The sequence below is a fragment of the Lepeophtheirus salmonis genome, chromosome Z (assembly GCF_016086655.4).
Source record: "Lepeophtheirus salmonis chromosome Z, UVic_Lsal_1.4, whole genome shotgun sequence".
Lineage (NCBI taxonomy): Eukaryota > Metazoa > Arthropoda > Copepoda > Siphonostomatoida > Caligidae > Lepeophtheirus > Lepeophtheirus salmonis.
Genome location: NC_092584.1, coordinates 18,982,188 through 19,000,767, shown reverse-complemented (window position 1 = coordinate 19,000,767; position 18,580 = coordinate 18,982,188). Strand labels below are relative to the sequence as shown.

The following is an 18,580-nucleotide window of genomic DNA, read 5'->3' as shown; positions in this document are numbered from 1 at the left end:
TCTAATACATATAAAGTATATGTATTACACATTAGTATACTATTGTTACATCAGATAACAGTAATACTAATAAGTAATATTATGAGTAAGAATTACTTCATTATAAGCAATTGTTCAATAATTTGAGAATAATAAGGGATAGACTATGAATAAGTTTCTACAGATTTAATATATTTAATTCCCTAGCAAGAGATAGTTAATTAATCAATTACCTTAATATACAAGGCCCCTTATCCATACAAGGTTGCCCTTATTGGTCAAACGGTTCTTGTTCTTGAACCGATAGAACCGAAAAAGTCGAACCGAGACAGCAATATATTGCTTATCGGTCTCGGTTCTTGTGTGCTTTTATTTCTATATAGAATATATAAAGAAAATATTCTTAATCTTATTATAAAAAAGAAGTAAGCTTAAAGTTTAATCCTGCAATAACTTAATTTTCAGAGTTTCCCTATGGTTTTTTACGTCGCTAAGATGATTCAGTTGTATCTGAGTTCCAAATAGCTAAGGGATTCTTGTGGACTTGAAAAAGTGGTCTTAGGCAACAGACTGTGTATATAAATGATGGAATTATGGATCCAGGTCCGCTACAAAGCTCGGAGGGGACCTATGATATGATAGTTATAATTTTCCTTAACCATCGTTCTCCCAAAATTTACTATAGTAAGGCCCCTTTATACGAAACATGTACTGTAAATGTGTCGACTGAAAGCAATTTTAAATTCTCCATCTTCCTGCGCCCCCCTAGCCTCGGCTCACAGCTCTCACTTTGAAAACCATTGTTTTAAACAAACTTAGTTTTTGGGACCTCCGTTGGAACTTGGGGCACTACGCACTGTATATAACTTATATGACCTAAGGTAGCTGCAGTACTTTTTATTTCTAATATCATTTCCTAGGCCCGAATTTTCTTGAGACACCCTTTGTTTAAGTTACTGTTACCACTGAGCCTGTATAGAAAAAGAACCAAGACAGCTACCGATAGAACAGCTGAACCTGAACCGAGCATAACCTTGTTAACATCTTATGATTAGTTAATAAATAATAGTTATTAATTGACGTTATTATTTAAGCTATGTAGCTAGTACCGGTTCGAACATATACTGCACCCGTTCGAACAATGTTTCGTTGTAATCTAGCTTATGACGTCATTATTGGATGTTGTTTACACTGTTTATTTTCCCTCTGCGTCAATAAATAAAGGGATCACTTCGAAGGTAGACGAAAATTAAGAAATAAAAATGGTTTTTCTAAAGGTCCAAGGTCAATGTTTCTGGAGAGACGCACAAAATTTGGCGGATCTTCACAAGGAGATAATTGAAAACAAGGATCTCCATTTCTACGTAAGTCAAAAAAGTACTTATAATAAATAATTAAAAGTAGTCTTGGAGCGTACTTTCAAACTTATTATAATTTATATTATTAATTATGTGTAATTACAAATTCTTTTATAGGACTGGGATAACTGTCAATTTTATAGTTATGGAAAACCTCTTCGTGACGTGGAAGCGAGTTTTGCTCCCAACAGTACTGTTGAGGCAGTTTGGGGACTTGTTGGAGGAAAAGGAGGCTTTGGGTCCATGTTGAGAGCCCTTGGAGCTCAAATCGAAAAAACCACAAATAAAGATGCTTGCCGCGATCTATCTGGAAGAAGACTCAGGGTATTATTCTTAAGTCGTTTTTTCAATGATTGTGATTATTAAATGTGTTTACATTTAATTTAAAAGAACCTATTTCAAATTCGGATTATATAGAGTTTAGTTGAATGACTTATCCAGTTGATTCCACTTTATTTGGTCCAACTGTGGAAAACATAATTTAATGTTAGCCTAATTTGATCGAAACTGAGTAGTATAATGAATTTAAATTGCACTTTTTAAGGAAAGGTAAACATTTGTAAAACTAATATAGATTATCAATCATTTAGCTGATAATCTTAAAAAAATTAAAAGTAACTAACTTTGTTTATAAATTAATTCATTTCCATTGAAGAGATTTACTGTTGTTCATTGTGGATATTAAAAAAAAAAAAAGTTGTTAAAAGATTTGCTGAAAGAATTTGAATTATCAGAGTAGTGTTCCACGAACCACACTTGTACAGATACTAAAATATCGAAACAAGCTTGCTAATTTCCAAGTTCCCATTTTATAATTCACAAATTTTAAATGTGATTTTTGTTTAGTTTGAATATAACTGAACCAATCACAAGACAAAAGTTACAGATCACAATATGGTCTGATTAAGTGGAATCTAGTGTATTTCATGTTAATAAATGAAGTGTTAAATATATGATAAATGCTTCAATCAGTGGCGCAACTAGCTCCCTTCTACGGGGCTCATCCCCCCCCAAAAAAAAGTTTCTGAAGCCCCCACCCATGTTTTTTAATCATATATATATACATATACAGGCTCCTCTGTCTAAAATGCACACTTTTTGATTAAATAGATATATATATTTAAAAAATATCATCAAATTTGGAAAATTTAATTCATAAATACAATTTAGGGATACATTATTTACATTCTTAATCATTATAGCCGCCTTTTGCCTTAATGACCATGTTCAAAAATATAAAAGTCTCCAGGCGGAAGAGTCGGGGCTCCATATTTTTGGTTATGACGCTCTTATTTCTCGATTGATTTCACTTTTTTTGTTAACAATTTCTTTAAACAATTGTTTAAGGAATCATTTTATAGTGTTGATAATTTTTGGGGCTAAGCCTCCCCCATCCAAATGATGTACACTATCAATGCTTTAATTATATATAAACTATAGCCTGAATGGTTTTAGTAAGTAGGTTCCATTAATACTATACTGTAGGAGATACAAGGTGTGTGTCATTTCTACGAACTAACATTATATTCTTTTCTCATGTAAACGGGGGATTTTATTAAAATTTTATTAATTGAAATTAAAGTCTTTCCCTACTAAATTGGTGTATTTCATTTTATATTTAGAAAGTATAAGGTTCGAATATAATTAATATTCATTAGCCGAAACATTTATGAAAAATTATATCATCATTTCCCGATATTCATATGATATAAAAACGTATGTTTAAAAATTCATTGAATAATGATATATATGGTGCATCAACATAAATACATTCTGGAACAAAAATAAAGAAAATCCCAATTAATTTTTTTACTTCATATATATAGAGCCCAATATTTTATAGACATAACTGAGTCAATTATAGACTGTGTATTCAAATTTGTGGAATGAGTTGAGATACTGAAGAACTTTATCTATAGGGAATAACTTTTATTTGACTTATGAGACTTATATTGGACCCCAGATATGGTCAATTTTAGAATTTCTTATTTTTTTGTTGTCAATTTTGACTAATTAAAGTAAAATTTGCAGCACCCCCAAAAGATGATTTAGAATAATGCGTTGATTGAAATGGATGATAATTCGTCGAAAAATTATCCAGACTTTGAGAAAAATCGTTCTAGCTTGCTTGTGTGTTGACGGACACATATAATGAAAAATTGTTGAAATCACATCTTTGTTCTAAAGTTCATATTTCTATTGGTGTCTTATATAATATAGATAAAATCTAGTTATATAACTGTTAATTTATATTTTCTGTTTTTTAGGACATTAATGATGAAGAAAAGCTGAAAGACTGGATTGCAAAACAAGGAGATCGAGAAAGGGAAGCTGCTGAAAAGAAAGAGGGAAAATTAGAAAAGCTACGTAGAATTGCAAATGGTGAAACTAAGCATGAATTTCATGATCCCGACTATGAAAAATCTCGTGAAGAAACGGCTGAGAAAGTTCATGAAGCATTTGCACATGCCATTAGTCTGAAAAAAGTTGAGTTACTTCCCAAAGTATCATCTGATGCTCTTAAGCGAAAAAGTGGAGAGAAAGAATCAAGTGGACCAGTCGCCAAAAAAAGAGGAGCTGTTTTCATTGGAGTTGATATTTCCGATTCAGATCTTGAGTCAAGTTCCGATGAGGAGGATGATAACTCAACATAAAATTCAACAAGATCTTAAAATTTAATTTGATGTAATCCTTTTGAAATTATTGCATATTTTATTGGGTATTTTGGAATATATATATTTAAACGAAGGTATATTTTTATTACTCTTCTTCAAAATCAGATTTTATCCATTTCTTAATTTTTGTTAAAGATTTTTTACATGTTGGCCCACCACATATATATGAAATCGTTTACCAATATAGTAGCTGCGCTCATAACGTATGTTTTACAATCTAGAGAAGTCATCTGTGTTATGAACATACTAAAAATAATAATCATAATCTAATGTCTTATAAGTATTTGTCACCTGCTAAAAAATACGCAAAAAAAGAAAACAAGAATGGGTACTCGATATGTCGCGATCCTAGGCCTAAAACCTTTCCTCCTAAATGTATATATGATTGTTGCTGTAATTCAAAACATTTTGGTACTTTGTTGGACCTCATATTAGACATATATTTTAGTTTATTTATTAGAAAATATATACAAATAATTACTGAGACTTTGTGTTAGTAATTAGTGTTTAAAAACTTGGATAAATCTGAATCAAATTTAATTATGTAAAGTCCGCACTCTTTGATTTTTTTCAATTTATGCTGCAAAAACCAAGAGATTAAATTTTATAAGTGTTATAAAGATATTTCTAGTGTTCATTTCGTCAACTATTACTTAAAGCAATGTATTTGTCAATGAATGTTTTTTACTGCATGACGATTACGAGACAAAGATGTAACCAAACAGTTTTGACGAAATAAAGACGCGTCTAAAAGTGACGAAAAGTTTTGAAAGATTAAAATTTCCAGAAATTATTGTTAAAAATAATATTTTTGATGACTTAATTATTTTCATTGGTATTAGTTGTAATCAACAATTTACATAATGTACATGAATGCATTTAATTGCATTGTCAATCTTTAAAAAAATATAATATTCAATTATTTGTAATTCTCATTTCGCTATTATAGCGAAATGAATGGAATGTATAACTCATAGTTACGGTCGTACGACTCTCCCTAAAAAGAGAATAAGTCCAGTTTCCCTATCTTTAATGATGAATAAAAATGGATGATCCACCGCGAGGGACTCTACGTCAACCAATGAACACGGTACAAGTGTCATGGAGGTTGCTCCAGTCATTTCACTACCCTCTTCATTAACATGAATTACAGCTTTTTGAAAAACCTCAGATGCATAAATCTCTCCTGGTGTTCCTCCTACACCAGACAAATCACATTTTCTCGAAAATAAGTCAATGATTCCTTGTTGTCTTAGTCCTTCTTTCATATCATGAGTAGATTCAATTTTGAACTTGGGTAGATATAATTTAGTCGCCTTTTTTATTCCCGTTATCTTATCAAGAATTGATGGATCAAATGAATCAGAGGATATTTTAGTTTCTAACTCAGAGAGTCCAAACGTATCCATTGGAAGTAATATGTACATTATCATTCTGTTACCTCGGTAAGGTAAAGCAATTACTGTTGATTTCAATTCATCATTATGCACGGGCGCAATATCCATTTCAGCAAGCATTGTTGGGACTTCAATGGTTTCTTCAGGAGAGACATGGAAACGTTGTTTCATGGTCAAATTAGGGTCAAACTTTTCCAACCATTCACCCTTGAAATATAAAGCACTTATCAAGACACTAACCGTCTCAGGACAAATTGAATTTTCTGAAATCATGTCCTGAATTTTTTCGTGAGTTTGATAAGAGACCCAATCATTTATTATTTTTGTTGAACCCATTATATCACTGAAATTAACATATTCAATATCAGATGAAAAATATTTGGATGCATCGTTTATAAATGTCTGATTTATTTCAGATGAATTAGATATAAAAATACCATTTGCTACCGCTAGATTAGAGTTTTTATCTAATTTTCCAAGATTAGATAATTTTAAGTATGCGGTCTGTAAAAAATCGATGTCTTCTGTGATATTTAATGCATGGTTAATCTCTTGCAGAGTATTCTTTTTTGCACCCAACCTTATCAATAGCAAAAGATTTACTATTGTAAAGATTGAAAGAACTGTATTCTCTCCAGGACTTGAAACTTTGTTATACAAGGAAAATCCAAACTTGGACGAGTCTTGGGAAATGATGTGAAGCTCCTCTGAGTTGTGAGAATTCATTATTATTTTAATATTTATTTTCTTATTAATAAATCAGACTGATTTTTTAATTTTTATATTAAATGGAGCTAGATAAAACAAACGGAGATAAGATCATATTCAGTATAAAAATTGATAAAGGAATCTTATTAGATAAGCAATATGTCTAAAAAACCTATGGAGAAGGTGGAATTAAGCCTTCATACTGTAAGTCCAAGTTAAGTCCCAACACTTTGTTGTGAAGTCAAAGTCCTAGAATATTTTCATCTCGTCTTCAGATTACTTTTAAGCTCATTTCAAGGTCATAATAATAATAAAAGACTCATAGTGATAAAGCTTTTCTTAAGTGCAGTATAAAATAATATTTGAGTCCAAGTCGAGTCGAAAGTCTAAGCTATTGAGTCCAAGTAAAGTCTGGAGTATTGCATTGTTAGATCGAGTGGAGTTGTAAGTCCCCACGTTTTGAATTAAGATACAGTTATTGTTAGGTCGGTATAAAAAACTATAAGGACTAAAGTCCTATAAATTTGGTCAAAACAAAATTTGTGAGTCCTAGGACCGGTTTTATAATTTATGATAAATATAACAGCTGAAATGACATAGATATTAAATCTTTTCATCAATTTTAGGAAATAATGTCAAGGAAAAAATGGCTGTGGAAAAAATGGATAAGTGTTTAGGTGGAAAAAATGGCAGGAGAAAAAAAAGAAAATGTGTCAAGGTGGATAAAATGGCAGAAGAAAAAAAAATGAAAAATGTTTAGGTGGTATAAAATGGCTAGATTCGTTTAAACGAATAAACTGAGCATTTAAACAGATATCTCAAAGAAAAAATAGCAGTGGAAAAAATGGCTGGAGAAAAAAAAGGAAAAGTGTCTAGGTGGAAAAAATGCCAGGAGAAAAAAAAAGGAAATGTGTCTAGGTGGAAAAAATGGCAGGAAAAAAAAAAGGAAAAATGCCTAGGTGAAAAAATGACTAGATTCGTTTAAACGAATATCACTCAACCTATCACCAGTAATATTAAGAAAAAGAAAAATAAACAAATATGACAGTAGTTCGAATGGAAGAAGTGCTAATCATTAATTAATCACTTATTTCCCCCATTACTCATGGATTGACGAACAAGCATTAGCAATTATATATTGTATATTCAGAAATACAAAGCATCTAAAATTTTACAGAGGTGGAATCTCCGTCCCAAGGAAGGAGTCCACCCTGGTCATTTTCATCTCGTCTTCCCTCGTGGAATTCGGAATCCGAACTTCTTTTGATATGGATAGTCAAGTTATAAGTCTCTTCCTGCAATTTCCTCCATCTTCTTTTGGTTCTAACTCTAAGGGAACATACAAGTCCACTTCTTCCGGTTTAATGATTGAAGAATGTTCTTAGCCCTTAGTAATTGTCAAATTAAAAGCACATCTGAATACTGAATTTTTCTCTCTTAGGATGATTCAATTGTTCAAATGTGTTGTTTTTATATATTTTTAGTTTATGGGAGTAACTTCAAATTGTTGTAGCACCTATTAGTATTTGTAGTTAACATATCTTACTTTATATTTCACATCCAGAGCCTTATATCTGAATCACAAAGGGAATGAATCCCCTCATAGTTTCAACCCTTGAATATATTCTTTGCTATATATAGATGAATAGATATCTACCCTAAGTAGGAATCCACTCTACTCTCGTATGAAGCTTAGCTTGGTTTGGTTCGCCTCTTAGAACAAATTTTCATCCCATCATCATCTCCGTATATATCAGAAATCGAGCATCTCTTGTTGAGGATAAAGTATCACAAATCTCTTCTTTTTTCCTAATTCTTTGAGAATTTGGAAGTATTTCTGTATTTAATGAATGAAGATCGATCTAAGCACATCTAAATTAAAAATGTGTTGCTCTATTTATCCAAATGTTTGTGTGTAATATGATTCAACATTAAGATAATAACTAATATTCATGTTGTGATAATCCTAATAAACATATTTTACTTTATATGTTACATAAACGACATGAAGTATATTTTTTTTATTCCATTAGAATTGTATTATTTGGTAGAGGGCGTACGACTTTTGTCCGGTAAATTTGTAGCTAACATTTTCGCCCCCTACACTTTTGCGGTTTGCAATTTTTCATCGACGATATTTTGTCGCATGGCATCTTTGCCGCCTTTTTATATTTTTATAATATGGGTTCGAAACTTACTGTTGTATTTCGACCCTGGGATATAATGATTTATTAGATCCCAGCTGGATCAGATTAATTATATAACTATAGGAGAAGAGAAAAAAAGGAAAATAGTGATGGAATAATTAATAAATAATGATGAAGAAGTAATCTGTAATCCTGGGCTGTTGATGCTTTATAAAGAGAAGGAATCACCGATCTGGGATGATGAGTCTATTTCGAAAGCACTCATTGACTTCTGGGACGTTAATGAATCATAGTTGTAGCCTTACACAGTTGAGGCTTAAAGAAATGGAAGAAGTTCCATCATTAAAAAGAAAAGAATATTTATTCATTAACTATAGCTCTTGTCTGAAGATAGTGGATAGCTTCTTATTTATCTACCATATCTACTTTTACTATCAACGAGACTATAGATCACGAAGGTGCATCTCTTTTCTTGGATTCATCTCACTTGGCCTTAGTCTGATTCAAGGAGCTCTATATAATGGAGAGTGCAAGTCTTTTCATAAAATATATAGGTTGATATAAGAAATCATCTTTAGTATACCTCCATAGCAAGGAAAACTGCTTGATTTGATATAAAATTATAGGTAATAATCTAATTATAATAAATTATTCGATTAAACAACTTTTTATTTGTGAATCTATCGCATGTATTCATGAAAAACGTTCGTTTGCCAAGAGGAATTCATATATTCGTCTCCTTGCCTCTTTTTTCGTTAAGGACTCCTTAACAAGGTTCGATTGGCTGTCATCCTCATTTAATATTTAGATAATGATCATAAAGAAGCTCGACCCTCAAGGACTGAGTCACGAAGAAATGGAAGAGCTCATATCATTTTGTAGCGTGATTTTTGAAGGGATAAGCTCTTTTTCTATTCGAGCTGCAGTCGTATTTGTTTATTTTTCTTTTATCTTAATATATTATTATTTTGGTGATCACTTCTAGCCATTTTTTCCACCTAAACACTTTTCAATGAGTTTTAATACTATCTGGGGGAGTAAAAGTTCCAATCGCGCAACCTGCTATGCTGAAAAACATCATTTTTGATAATAGAATCCACGTGGTGAACTCATTCTACAATTATAAAGCTATAATATTTGTCGTAGTTTTAATTTAAAAAAAATATGACGTGGTATTTTAAGTGCCTCTTCCATTTGGGATAATATTTGAATTACTAAAAAATTGTTTTTGAGCAAAAAATGATAAATTGACTTATTGAATACAACTCAAAATCAAAGTACATATATGGTTAAGGATTGTCTAACGTAAAATTTAAAAACACTATTACAGGAATCCTTTAAAATGATATGATTTGCCGTTTTAAAAAATTTATTAACCTCAGATCGGGTTTGTACAAGATTATGTAGTAAGTTTCATTCAAATAATATGAAATATTATATCCTCTACTGATCTTTGAATAATAATATAATTAAATAAAAATATGATAATTTATTTATATGTTAGTTCCCTAACAGAAAGGGATGGAAAAATTCATACAAACTGTATTTATTATTGATATCCCCAATTTATGAGCTTTGAAGTTTATGTAATTTTAAATAATGACATTTAAATGAGCCATAAGTTAGTATTGTGGCATGTATTTAGGCACGTAGTTGAATGGATTTGGAATTAGAAAAGTTTTATTCAAATAGTATGAAATATTCCACCATTAATATTAATTAATTCATGAGGATGGACAAGATTCTTATAAATAGAAATATATTTCTAGTTACCTTGGCTACATTCAATTCCTATGAAGTAAAAATTATGGCTGATGAGTGACCCATGACTCATGAGACAGTAGAGGCTTATGTATTTACTCATGGTGTGCGTTTGTAACAAAGATAATATGTATATTTATCTATAAATAAGAGTTGTAAATTTAAAAATAGCAGCAGACTCGGAGCCAAGATCTTTAAATATTATGAATCCAACCTCAAGAAACTATTGGAATCATACTCTAGAAATTGAATTTAAATTCTCAGTCCTTAAAATAATAATTAAAAATAAACAATTTGATTGCAACTACACATATATAAAAATAAATTATTCTTAAAGTATAGTTTGGAATAATATTTTGTGATCTTGGCTCTGAATCCAACTATTTATATTATTCGACTCCAAATCCATTTAACATAGTGTGCAAATACACTCCACTCTACCAACTCTATGAATTAATCATATTAGCCTCCAAAAACCAGTCGAAGAATAATATTTCATATTAATTAATTATTTGAATGATACTATACTAAAAAATGTACTACAAAATGATCTTCTACAAAAACGAACTAAAGTTGATACTTTATATTTGAAGGACAAATTCAGCGGTTTAAATAGTTATTTATATAATATTTTGAAAATTAACCCTAGAAAGCCCTTGAATATAAATCTACTTTGATTTTGAGCTGTATACATTAAGCCAATCTATCATTTTTGGTCAAAAGGAATTTTTTAGTATTTCAAATATCCTCCCAAAATGAAAGAGCTGCTTAATATACCACGTGATGTTGATATAAAATGACAACTACGACGAATAATATAGCCTTATAATTGTACAAAGTTCATATGTGCTCACCACGTGGAATTTATCATAAAAGTGATCTTCAATTAGCCGTTCATACTTTCGTCTCTTTACCCTCCCCAACAATGTTAAACGAAGGTTATGTTTTCTTCTCGGTTTATTTGTTTGTTTTTCAGCAGGATTACGACAAAAGTTATGGACAGTTCACTGTTAAAAACACATAATCCACTAGAACTTTGGAACACATTGGGATACATAGCTCAAGTAAGGATAATTTTGTAGGTAAAATGGTGGTACATCATATATATTTTCATAAAAACTTTGTGAAATTCCCACATAAGGTCAAAAGATGGTCAATATTTCAAAGTTTAGAGAAATAATATGGAGAAAATGATTTTTAGGAGAAGGTATGCGGTCTACCAATTGCCCATTCTAGTTTTGTTTGTTTTTCCCCTTTTTTTATTGCTCTCCTTGACCTTGGGTAGACGAATTAAACATATGCCTGCGAACAAATTCCTCAAGTCATGGGCTCTTCTCGATGGTCAAACTATGGCTGTTATCATTATTCTTTTACATTTGAGAATGAGAGAACATCTAAGCAAACAGTAATCATTACTGCGTGAAAGACGAATATTAACACTAAGTATTACATATATTATCAGCTGCTTGTTATATGATCTTTGAGGGAGAAAATGAATGCCTACTATAAAAACAATAGCCCTCTAAATTGGAAGTAGGATTTGTACAGGGAAAATATTATAATTATATTGAAATTCATGTATATTTATTCTATTATGCAATTTTAAAACAATTTACACTAAAAAAAAAAGAAGGCAAGAATGCTTACTTCAGTGTGAGAAGTTAACACTATAGTGACCTATTAAATAATTAGCAAAAAGGAAGAAAGATCACATTCGTTAAGACCTCCTGAACAAGGTTGGACTGGCTCTCATCCTCATTTTAGATAATGACCACTTTTCTATTCATAATTTAAATTTTAGTTGTTTTTTGCATTACAAAGAACACATCCCTATTGATGATGTTAGGGATTAACGCCTGAATGGGAGATTTTTTTTGGTCTTTTTGGCACGAATTGAACTCCAATGTAAGCACTTGACTTATTTAATAAAATCATACCTGGAACTTGAATGTCATGACTTGAGGGTACCATAATTATTTTATGAAGCAAGGCAAATATTAACATTATTTTGAGGGGAAGACTTTCTTTAAAAAGGGGGGGAAAGAGGAAAATCAATGTTTGCAAAAGATGGTTCTTGATAAAAGTTTTAATACATTTAAGATCGCATTAAAAGTGGTTTATAAGGAATACATGCATATTTTTTTTATATGATTATAAAAGTTAAACGTTTATTTGCTTAAATATATATAAAAGGAAGTTTATTGGGACTAATGATAACAAAGCCAAAATAAAATGATATAAAAGTTGTTAAGAAAACAAATTAGTTAGTCAATTATATTACATACATGAACTCATAAGTATTTACACTTTAAATTTCCCGGGAAATTCCGGGTTGAGATAGTAAATAATTAATAGATACTGTGAAATATTAATAATTTATCTTTATATTTGAAGAAGAAAACATACATTTGAAGCTAGCCTAACCTTAAGGAACTGCTAGGACAGGGCCGGTCTGCCAGTTAAATAATAACGAATAAAAAAATATGTACCTCAAATATTTTTACACATCCCATCAAAAAATAACTGGAGATTTGTCAAAATATTGTTTCCTACACGTCAACAAATTTGTCCGCTAGGGCCGTTAAGTTTAATTGAATACTACTAATAAGTTCTATTGATATTATTCTGGAACTGAGAATGTAAATTTCTTAGAGTGCGAGGAAAGGGCGGGAGCGAGACTTATAGTGCTACAGCTGCCTGTTACATGATTTTGAGGTAGAAAATGTTTAATACTACTCTTTGTTGCGTGTGCTCTTTTCCTTTTCTTTTCCACCATTACTTAATCGGTCGTCGTGGTATTAGCATCTCCTTCTGAAAGGAGAATTCTTGCCTATTTTTGGTGTAAATTGTTTTAAAAATAGTATATATATGCATTTCAACAAAATTATGATTTTTTTTTCCTGCATTTATGTAATTTTAAATGTTGAAGGTTCTCCTCTTTATAGCAGTAATTCTTTTTTACCCTCAAAATTATATAACAAGTAAATGTACCATATATTACGCTCCCGCCTTCTCCTTGCACTCTTACAAAAAGCCATCTCTACTCATATTGCATGTCTACAACCATGGCTATACCATATAATACCAGTATTATATGGCTATACAATCGATAAAATATATGTTTAGAACTCATTTTTAAAAGGAGTGTATGTAGTTAAAGCTCAGCTAGGTAGTGTTCTAAAGACTAAAATACTCTTTGGCTCCTTACAATAAATATATATTTTTAAATTAAGCTGTCATTATTATTCTTTCATTCTGGAGGAGACAGCATTTAAGTATTGAGCTACTATGTGTGAATATGCTCAGGAAAAACAGAGAGTCACACTGAAAATTTCTTATTGAGGTATTTTCTATATTATGGAAACAAAGATTGTCTGTTTGTCCACACTCAATAACTCTGGGCAATCCCGGGTACTGCCACCAGTATTTCCATAAAAAATGAAGAGTTTTATAAAGACAAATACATATACTCAAATTTACAAAAAATACAGTGAAGATACAACATTCAAATATTTGAAGCGCCCTCTATGTTGTTAAAATATATTTATAAGTACTATAATTTGAATGTTTGAACGTCTTACTCCCTTCTTCTCCTCGCGTTCTTACAAAAGTCCCATCTATAGTTATCACCAGAGTACATAAATATATAAGGGCTCGGTGGCCACCCAGGATCACCTTCGATTATTGTTAACTTTTTTTTATGTATGTTTATATCACCAGGTTTTACATTTGAAAGAATAGGTAAGAAAGTCCAAGAACATGAGGGCTTTTGATGCACTCTTACACCTATGTAATATAGATACACGTAATAATTCTACCCAAATTAAAATTCACAATAATGTCCGCCTACATCCACAGAAAAACATTTTAATTAGGATTTTTTCCTTCATCTATAGATCGACACATTGCTTTAAGAGCAATTGTATTATATATTAGAGTGGCCCTTTTTCGAGTTCATCCCTTAATGTGTGACATTCCCTTAAATTGTATACCATTTATACATACTAAAATTTTTATAAGTTTTTATACATATTCTAGTGAAGCTTTATTAGATTTTACCAAAACCACAACATCCAGAACAACAGATGGTAAGCCACAGAGAGAGTTGATGTCCCCCTCGTTTTTATAACCAAAGTCTCTGCCCAGAATTATGCCCCTACAATACCTGTAGACCCCAAAATTTGTTTAAAGAAGAGAAAGTGTCGGTTTAACACCCCCACACCTGGCCTCTAACTACCATTCCATTGATTACTTCTTTTAGGGGGAGTTACTTGATGATAAAAGCCTCCAAGGAGTCGACACTGTTGTGTGAATTGGCGGAGACTTTCCTCTCTAACTCGCCCTAAAAGAAGTAATCAATGGAATGGTAGTTAGAGGACAGGTGTGGGGGTGTTAAAACGACCAATTATTCAATGTATACGATCCCTAAAGTCTCCAGCACGGACGTGGTCAAGGCCTTCAAATCCTTTAGGGATCGTATCCATTGAATAAATTGTAAAAATGTTAAAGACATTCAATTAATTTTTTCTTTTGTACTGTTAGAGCTTGTAAATAATATCTACCTCTAATTGCTACCCTTATTGATCAGGATAATGCTCTAGGTACTCCAAACGACCCTGCACTTTACTCCGTTCAGTGTGTTTACAATCATAGAGAAAGCTGGATCGGTTATTTTTGATCATATGATTGCAAATTTATTGACACATGCTTTGAATTATATTTTAAATTCATATTCATTCTATAAAAAGGTCATATTTCTATGTTCTGTACCAGATATGACATCTAGGCCAAAGCATTTGAATGTCTGAAAGTCACAAATGTAACACGTTTGAAACTTCATTAGTAGATATTGCTCTTGACTATATAAAGAATATCTACATATACAGAAATTAATTTTCATATCTTTAATATTTCCACCTTTGTCGTTAAGGGATAATATATTTTTTCCCTGTAAAAAAAAAAAATTCTGGTGGGGAAACTTACTTTGTTAAATTTTGAGGCTTCTCAGTGCATTTTTATTTGCAAAAACGGGATTTTTGGGTAGAAATAAGCTATCAAAATTAAACCCTAGTTGAAATAACAGTTAGTGAATAAAAAGGAGGAACGTTTTTTATAACCACTTAAGTTAATAAACATAATATGTTTTATTCATAAAACAGATACTAAAAAAATATTCTATGTAAATTTGCCGGCAAGTTTTTTTTTTGCCATTGTTCATTTCGCCTCGAGGGCAATTTGCCGCATGACATATTCGCCACCTTCTTATGTTTTTATATTATCAGTTCTAACATAACTTTTGTAAATCAATCAAATTAATTATATGTATAACTAGCTAGGAGAATAAAAATGAAAAAAATTAACAATATGATAGACAAATTATTTATCACCCATTGATTTATTAATTTTATAATCAGCTCAGTTTTTCTTTGATTTGGAATTGTATACATTCAGTCAATCCATAATTTTAGGGGATTTCAAATATTATCCCAAAATGGAAGAGTTGCTTAAAATACAGCGTGATTCTAATGTAAAATAAGAACTGCGACAAATATTACAGCTTTACAATTATTGGTCAACGCTCATAAGAGTTGACCAATAATAATTTATCATCAGATATGATTTTTTTCACCACAACAGGTTGCGTGATTGGAGATTGGACTTCTCTTGATAGTATTAAAACTCCTTGACTATTCTAGCTATATCATTAATCTGAGCGAGATATATTAGTAAACTTCATACCGAAAATGTAATAACATACAAAGGCAGCGAGTATGTCTTCTTGCAACAAAATCTCCTCGAAGCAAAATTACCGGCAGCGAAATGTTCCCTGCAAAATTAACGGTCATGGGAAAAATATAACAAGTACATTTTTTGACTCATATTTGCCTTCAAAATAAAATAGCCTGTACTACTCCAAAAATGGCCAGAAAGACCTCAATCTTTAACAAAGTGGTTATTTTAATGTTTCTTAGGAGAAAAGGTCTTTGTGAAGAGGGGATAATTTTTTTACACGAAAATGGAACAGTCTACATAATAATGTATATAGCAAACATCCTTATTCAAACTACCTATAGTTCATGAATCAGGCATTGCAAGTAGGCAAACAGTGCGTGTAAGAATAAAATATAATTGTTATTTTTATGAAAAATGACCTTATTTGTATCTATAGGTATATACTTAGTTATTTTTATGACCTTTTTTCAACCTCCAATCCACCTACTTCACACCTCACTTGAGTTTATATATATATTTTTTTTTTGCATTTTAAAAATTATGAGCAATTTCCCTAATAAACAAACAAATTTTCAAAAATACATACTTAATTTGCAGAAATCTTTTATAGTTAATAATTTATTTTATAAGGTCAAGGGTACATTATTGGGCCCTACCAACTACTAATCAAATCAACACTAATATAATGATTAGTGTTGGAGTGAAGTTCGATATCAAACAAACAAAAATATTTCTTATTCAATTGATAAAATCTATGTTGTTGAAATATAAAGTCAGTCTGACAGTCAATTAATTATTAATCAACTAATGTAAGTAGTAATTTTACATATGTATATAGAAAAGTTATGTCTGTATAAAAACTTCGATACCTTTATTGTATCACGCAAGGAAAAGGTCCAAAATCAATTGGTATTTAGCCAATGCTTCTCGACTATGGAGTTATCTATATCAATAATGCAAAGTTTATCTACCTGTATGAAAACAGTCAGAGGGTGAACTGTATATAGTGCTCCTTTATGTATATCATATACCAATACAGTATATAAAAGGGAGCAATATATATCTACGGGGAGCACTATACAAACATTTTTAAATATCGCAGAAGTTTAGTTCAAGTCATTAAAAAAGAAAAAAAAGAAGTACTTTATACGAAAAAAAACCCCAAAAAACCGAATGTGTGTTAAGTTGAGATTAAACAACGAACTAAAGTACTTCCTAGCTTATCAAATCATATTAATTGTTTTTTAACTACCTGTTATTATATTTTTGTTTTTTTCCTGAGAAGAGAACATCCAAGTAATGAGTGAGTAATCTCATGAAAAAGATTGAGTAACACCGAGGGACCACTATATAAAATGAATTAAAACTCGCAGGAGTTCCAACCATATTAAAAAAGAGAAAAAAAAGGTAAGTACTTTATGTAAAATTTATAAAAATGAATGAAAATTCTTCTTATTATCATTTTATTCTCAAGGAGAGAACGTCTAAGTATTGAGTAAGTAGATACTTGTAAGCGTGCTCATGAAAAATTGAGAGCAACACCAGGATTTGTTGGGGAGTAATTTTGATATTATTAAAACAAAATTTCTATTTTCGTCGATCTTTAATAACTCAGAGAAATGCCGGGTATCATCCCTAGTAATCCAATAATTGTTGAGAATTGTTTACATCTTGAAAGGAGCTAATTTTAATTCAACCAATCAACGTTCAAAGTATTGATTAGGAGAAAATAACCAGGGAGAAAAAATCAAAATGTATACCATTATACGCTCTGTATAATCACTACAAAACATAAATTAAATTAATTACGTTTGTCATATTTAGTCATTAACATCTCAGCCGCATTAATAGCATTTTTGTTAACTGTTGTGGGTAGGATTGAACATATTGGGGCCATATTTGGCTCACTAGTCCTAGTTTCGAGAACCTCTGATTTCAACAGCATATTATGAAATCTAAAAATTCAGAAAAACAGGGCGCCAATTAGACAAAGAAAAAATTCCACCCTAAAAATATGAAAAAAAAATTGAAAAGGAATTACTCAATACAAATGTAGAAACAGCTGTAGATAAGATGAATCATTATTTGAATATTTCGAGTTTTGATCATTTGTTGTTTAGTCGAGTTTTTCAAATTTAAATTGCGAGCGAATTCGAGTAACAACTTTAGTAGCATCGAGTTTTTTTTCTCGACATTATGAGCTCTCATACGTTTTAATCAGAATATTTCATGTTTAATATATTCAATTTTACTTATAACTTAGTATTGTTGTTTCTAGGAAATTTAATTATATGTACTATGCGGCATTCAGTTCAATGTAACCTTTCCCATAACTTGACAAATGGCCAGCTATTAAAATAAGTGCATTTGTGCATATTTTTGAAATCATGGGAATATTTATAATTATTATAGTTTTCTTTTAATGGATAAAAAAAAAGGATTGTAATTCCAAAGAATAGATGAAATATTTGGATCAGGATATGAATATATGATGATCGGCTATCTGAGAACATGCAATGATATACTTTTCTGTAGTTAAGGTACTACGAATCTCAGAAACAATATTCTGTGTCAAAAGAGTTCTCGGCATTCAAGATTTTCATTGGCAATTATACTCAACGTTTCAAATCACAAATTGAAGTCTGGCTGGAATTACATCACATTCCTATAATGGGATTGATTAGCAATGTGGACTACATTTTCCTTTTCCTATATGAGTCAATTTTTCATTTATTTCTACAAAATTCTTTGCCAGACTCTGTGTAAATTGCGCATTGAGTGACGAAAATGACGTTGCTAGACTTCAATGTATTTGGAATTCC

At 30.9% G+C, this 18,580-nt stretch overlaps 2 protein-coding genes and 1 long non-coding RNA gene across 4 annotated transcripts; 2 read left to right on the top strand and 1 right to left on the bottom strand.

Moving 5' to 3' along the window:
• The first annotated feature begins 1,147 nt into the window (after positions 1-1,147).
• Positions 1,148-4,085, top strand: LOC121130205 (splicing regulator SDE2). The gene is made up of 3 exons (XM_040725965.2): positions 1,148-1,343; positions 1,455-1,661; positions 3,605-4,085. Exons 1-3 carry the CDS (start codon positions 1,242-1,244, stop codon positions 3,989-3,991), a joined length of 696 nt encoding a protein of 231 aa, XP_040581899.1. The 5' UTR covers positions 1,148-1,241; the 3' UTR covers positions 3,992-4,085.
• A 342-nt stretch (positions 4,086-4,427) lies between these two features.
• Positions 4,428-6,135, bottom strand: LOC121130203 (alaserpin). Of its 2 annotated transcripts, XM_040725964.2 has the most exons (2): positions 5,847-5,986; positions 4,428-5,752 (listed from the first exon to the last, which is right to left on the bottom strand). In XM_040725964.2, the coding sequence occupies exon 2, from the start codon at positions 5,743-5,745 to the stop codon at positions 4,990-4,992; it is 756 nt and encodes a 251-aa protein (XP_040581898.1). In that variant the 5' UTR covers positions 5,746-5,752; positions 5,847-5,986; the 3' UTR covers positions 4,428-4,989. The 2 variants fall into 2 exon arrangements, with proteins under 2 accessions (XP_040581898.1, XP_040581897.1); XM_040725963.2 differs by having other exon boundaries at positions 4,428-6,135.
• Positions 6,136-6,426: 291 nt separating this feature from the next.
• On the top strand, positions 6,427-8,121 carry LOC121130206 (uncharacterized). Its single transcript, XR_005868623.2, has 2 exons — positions 6,427-6,561; positions 6,744-8,121. It is a non-coding gene; the product is annotated as an uncharacterized lncRNA (long non-coding RNA).
• Positions 8,122-18,580: the final 10,459 nt, after the last annotated feature.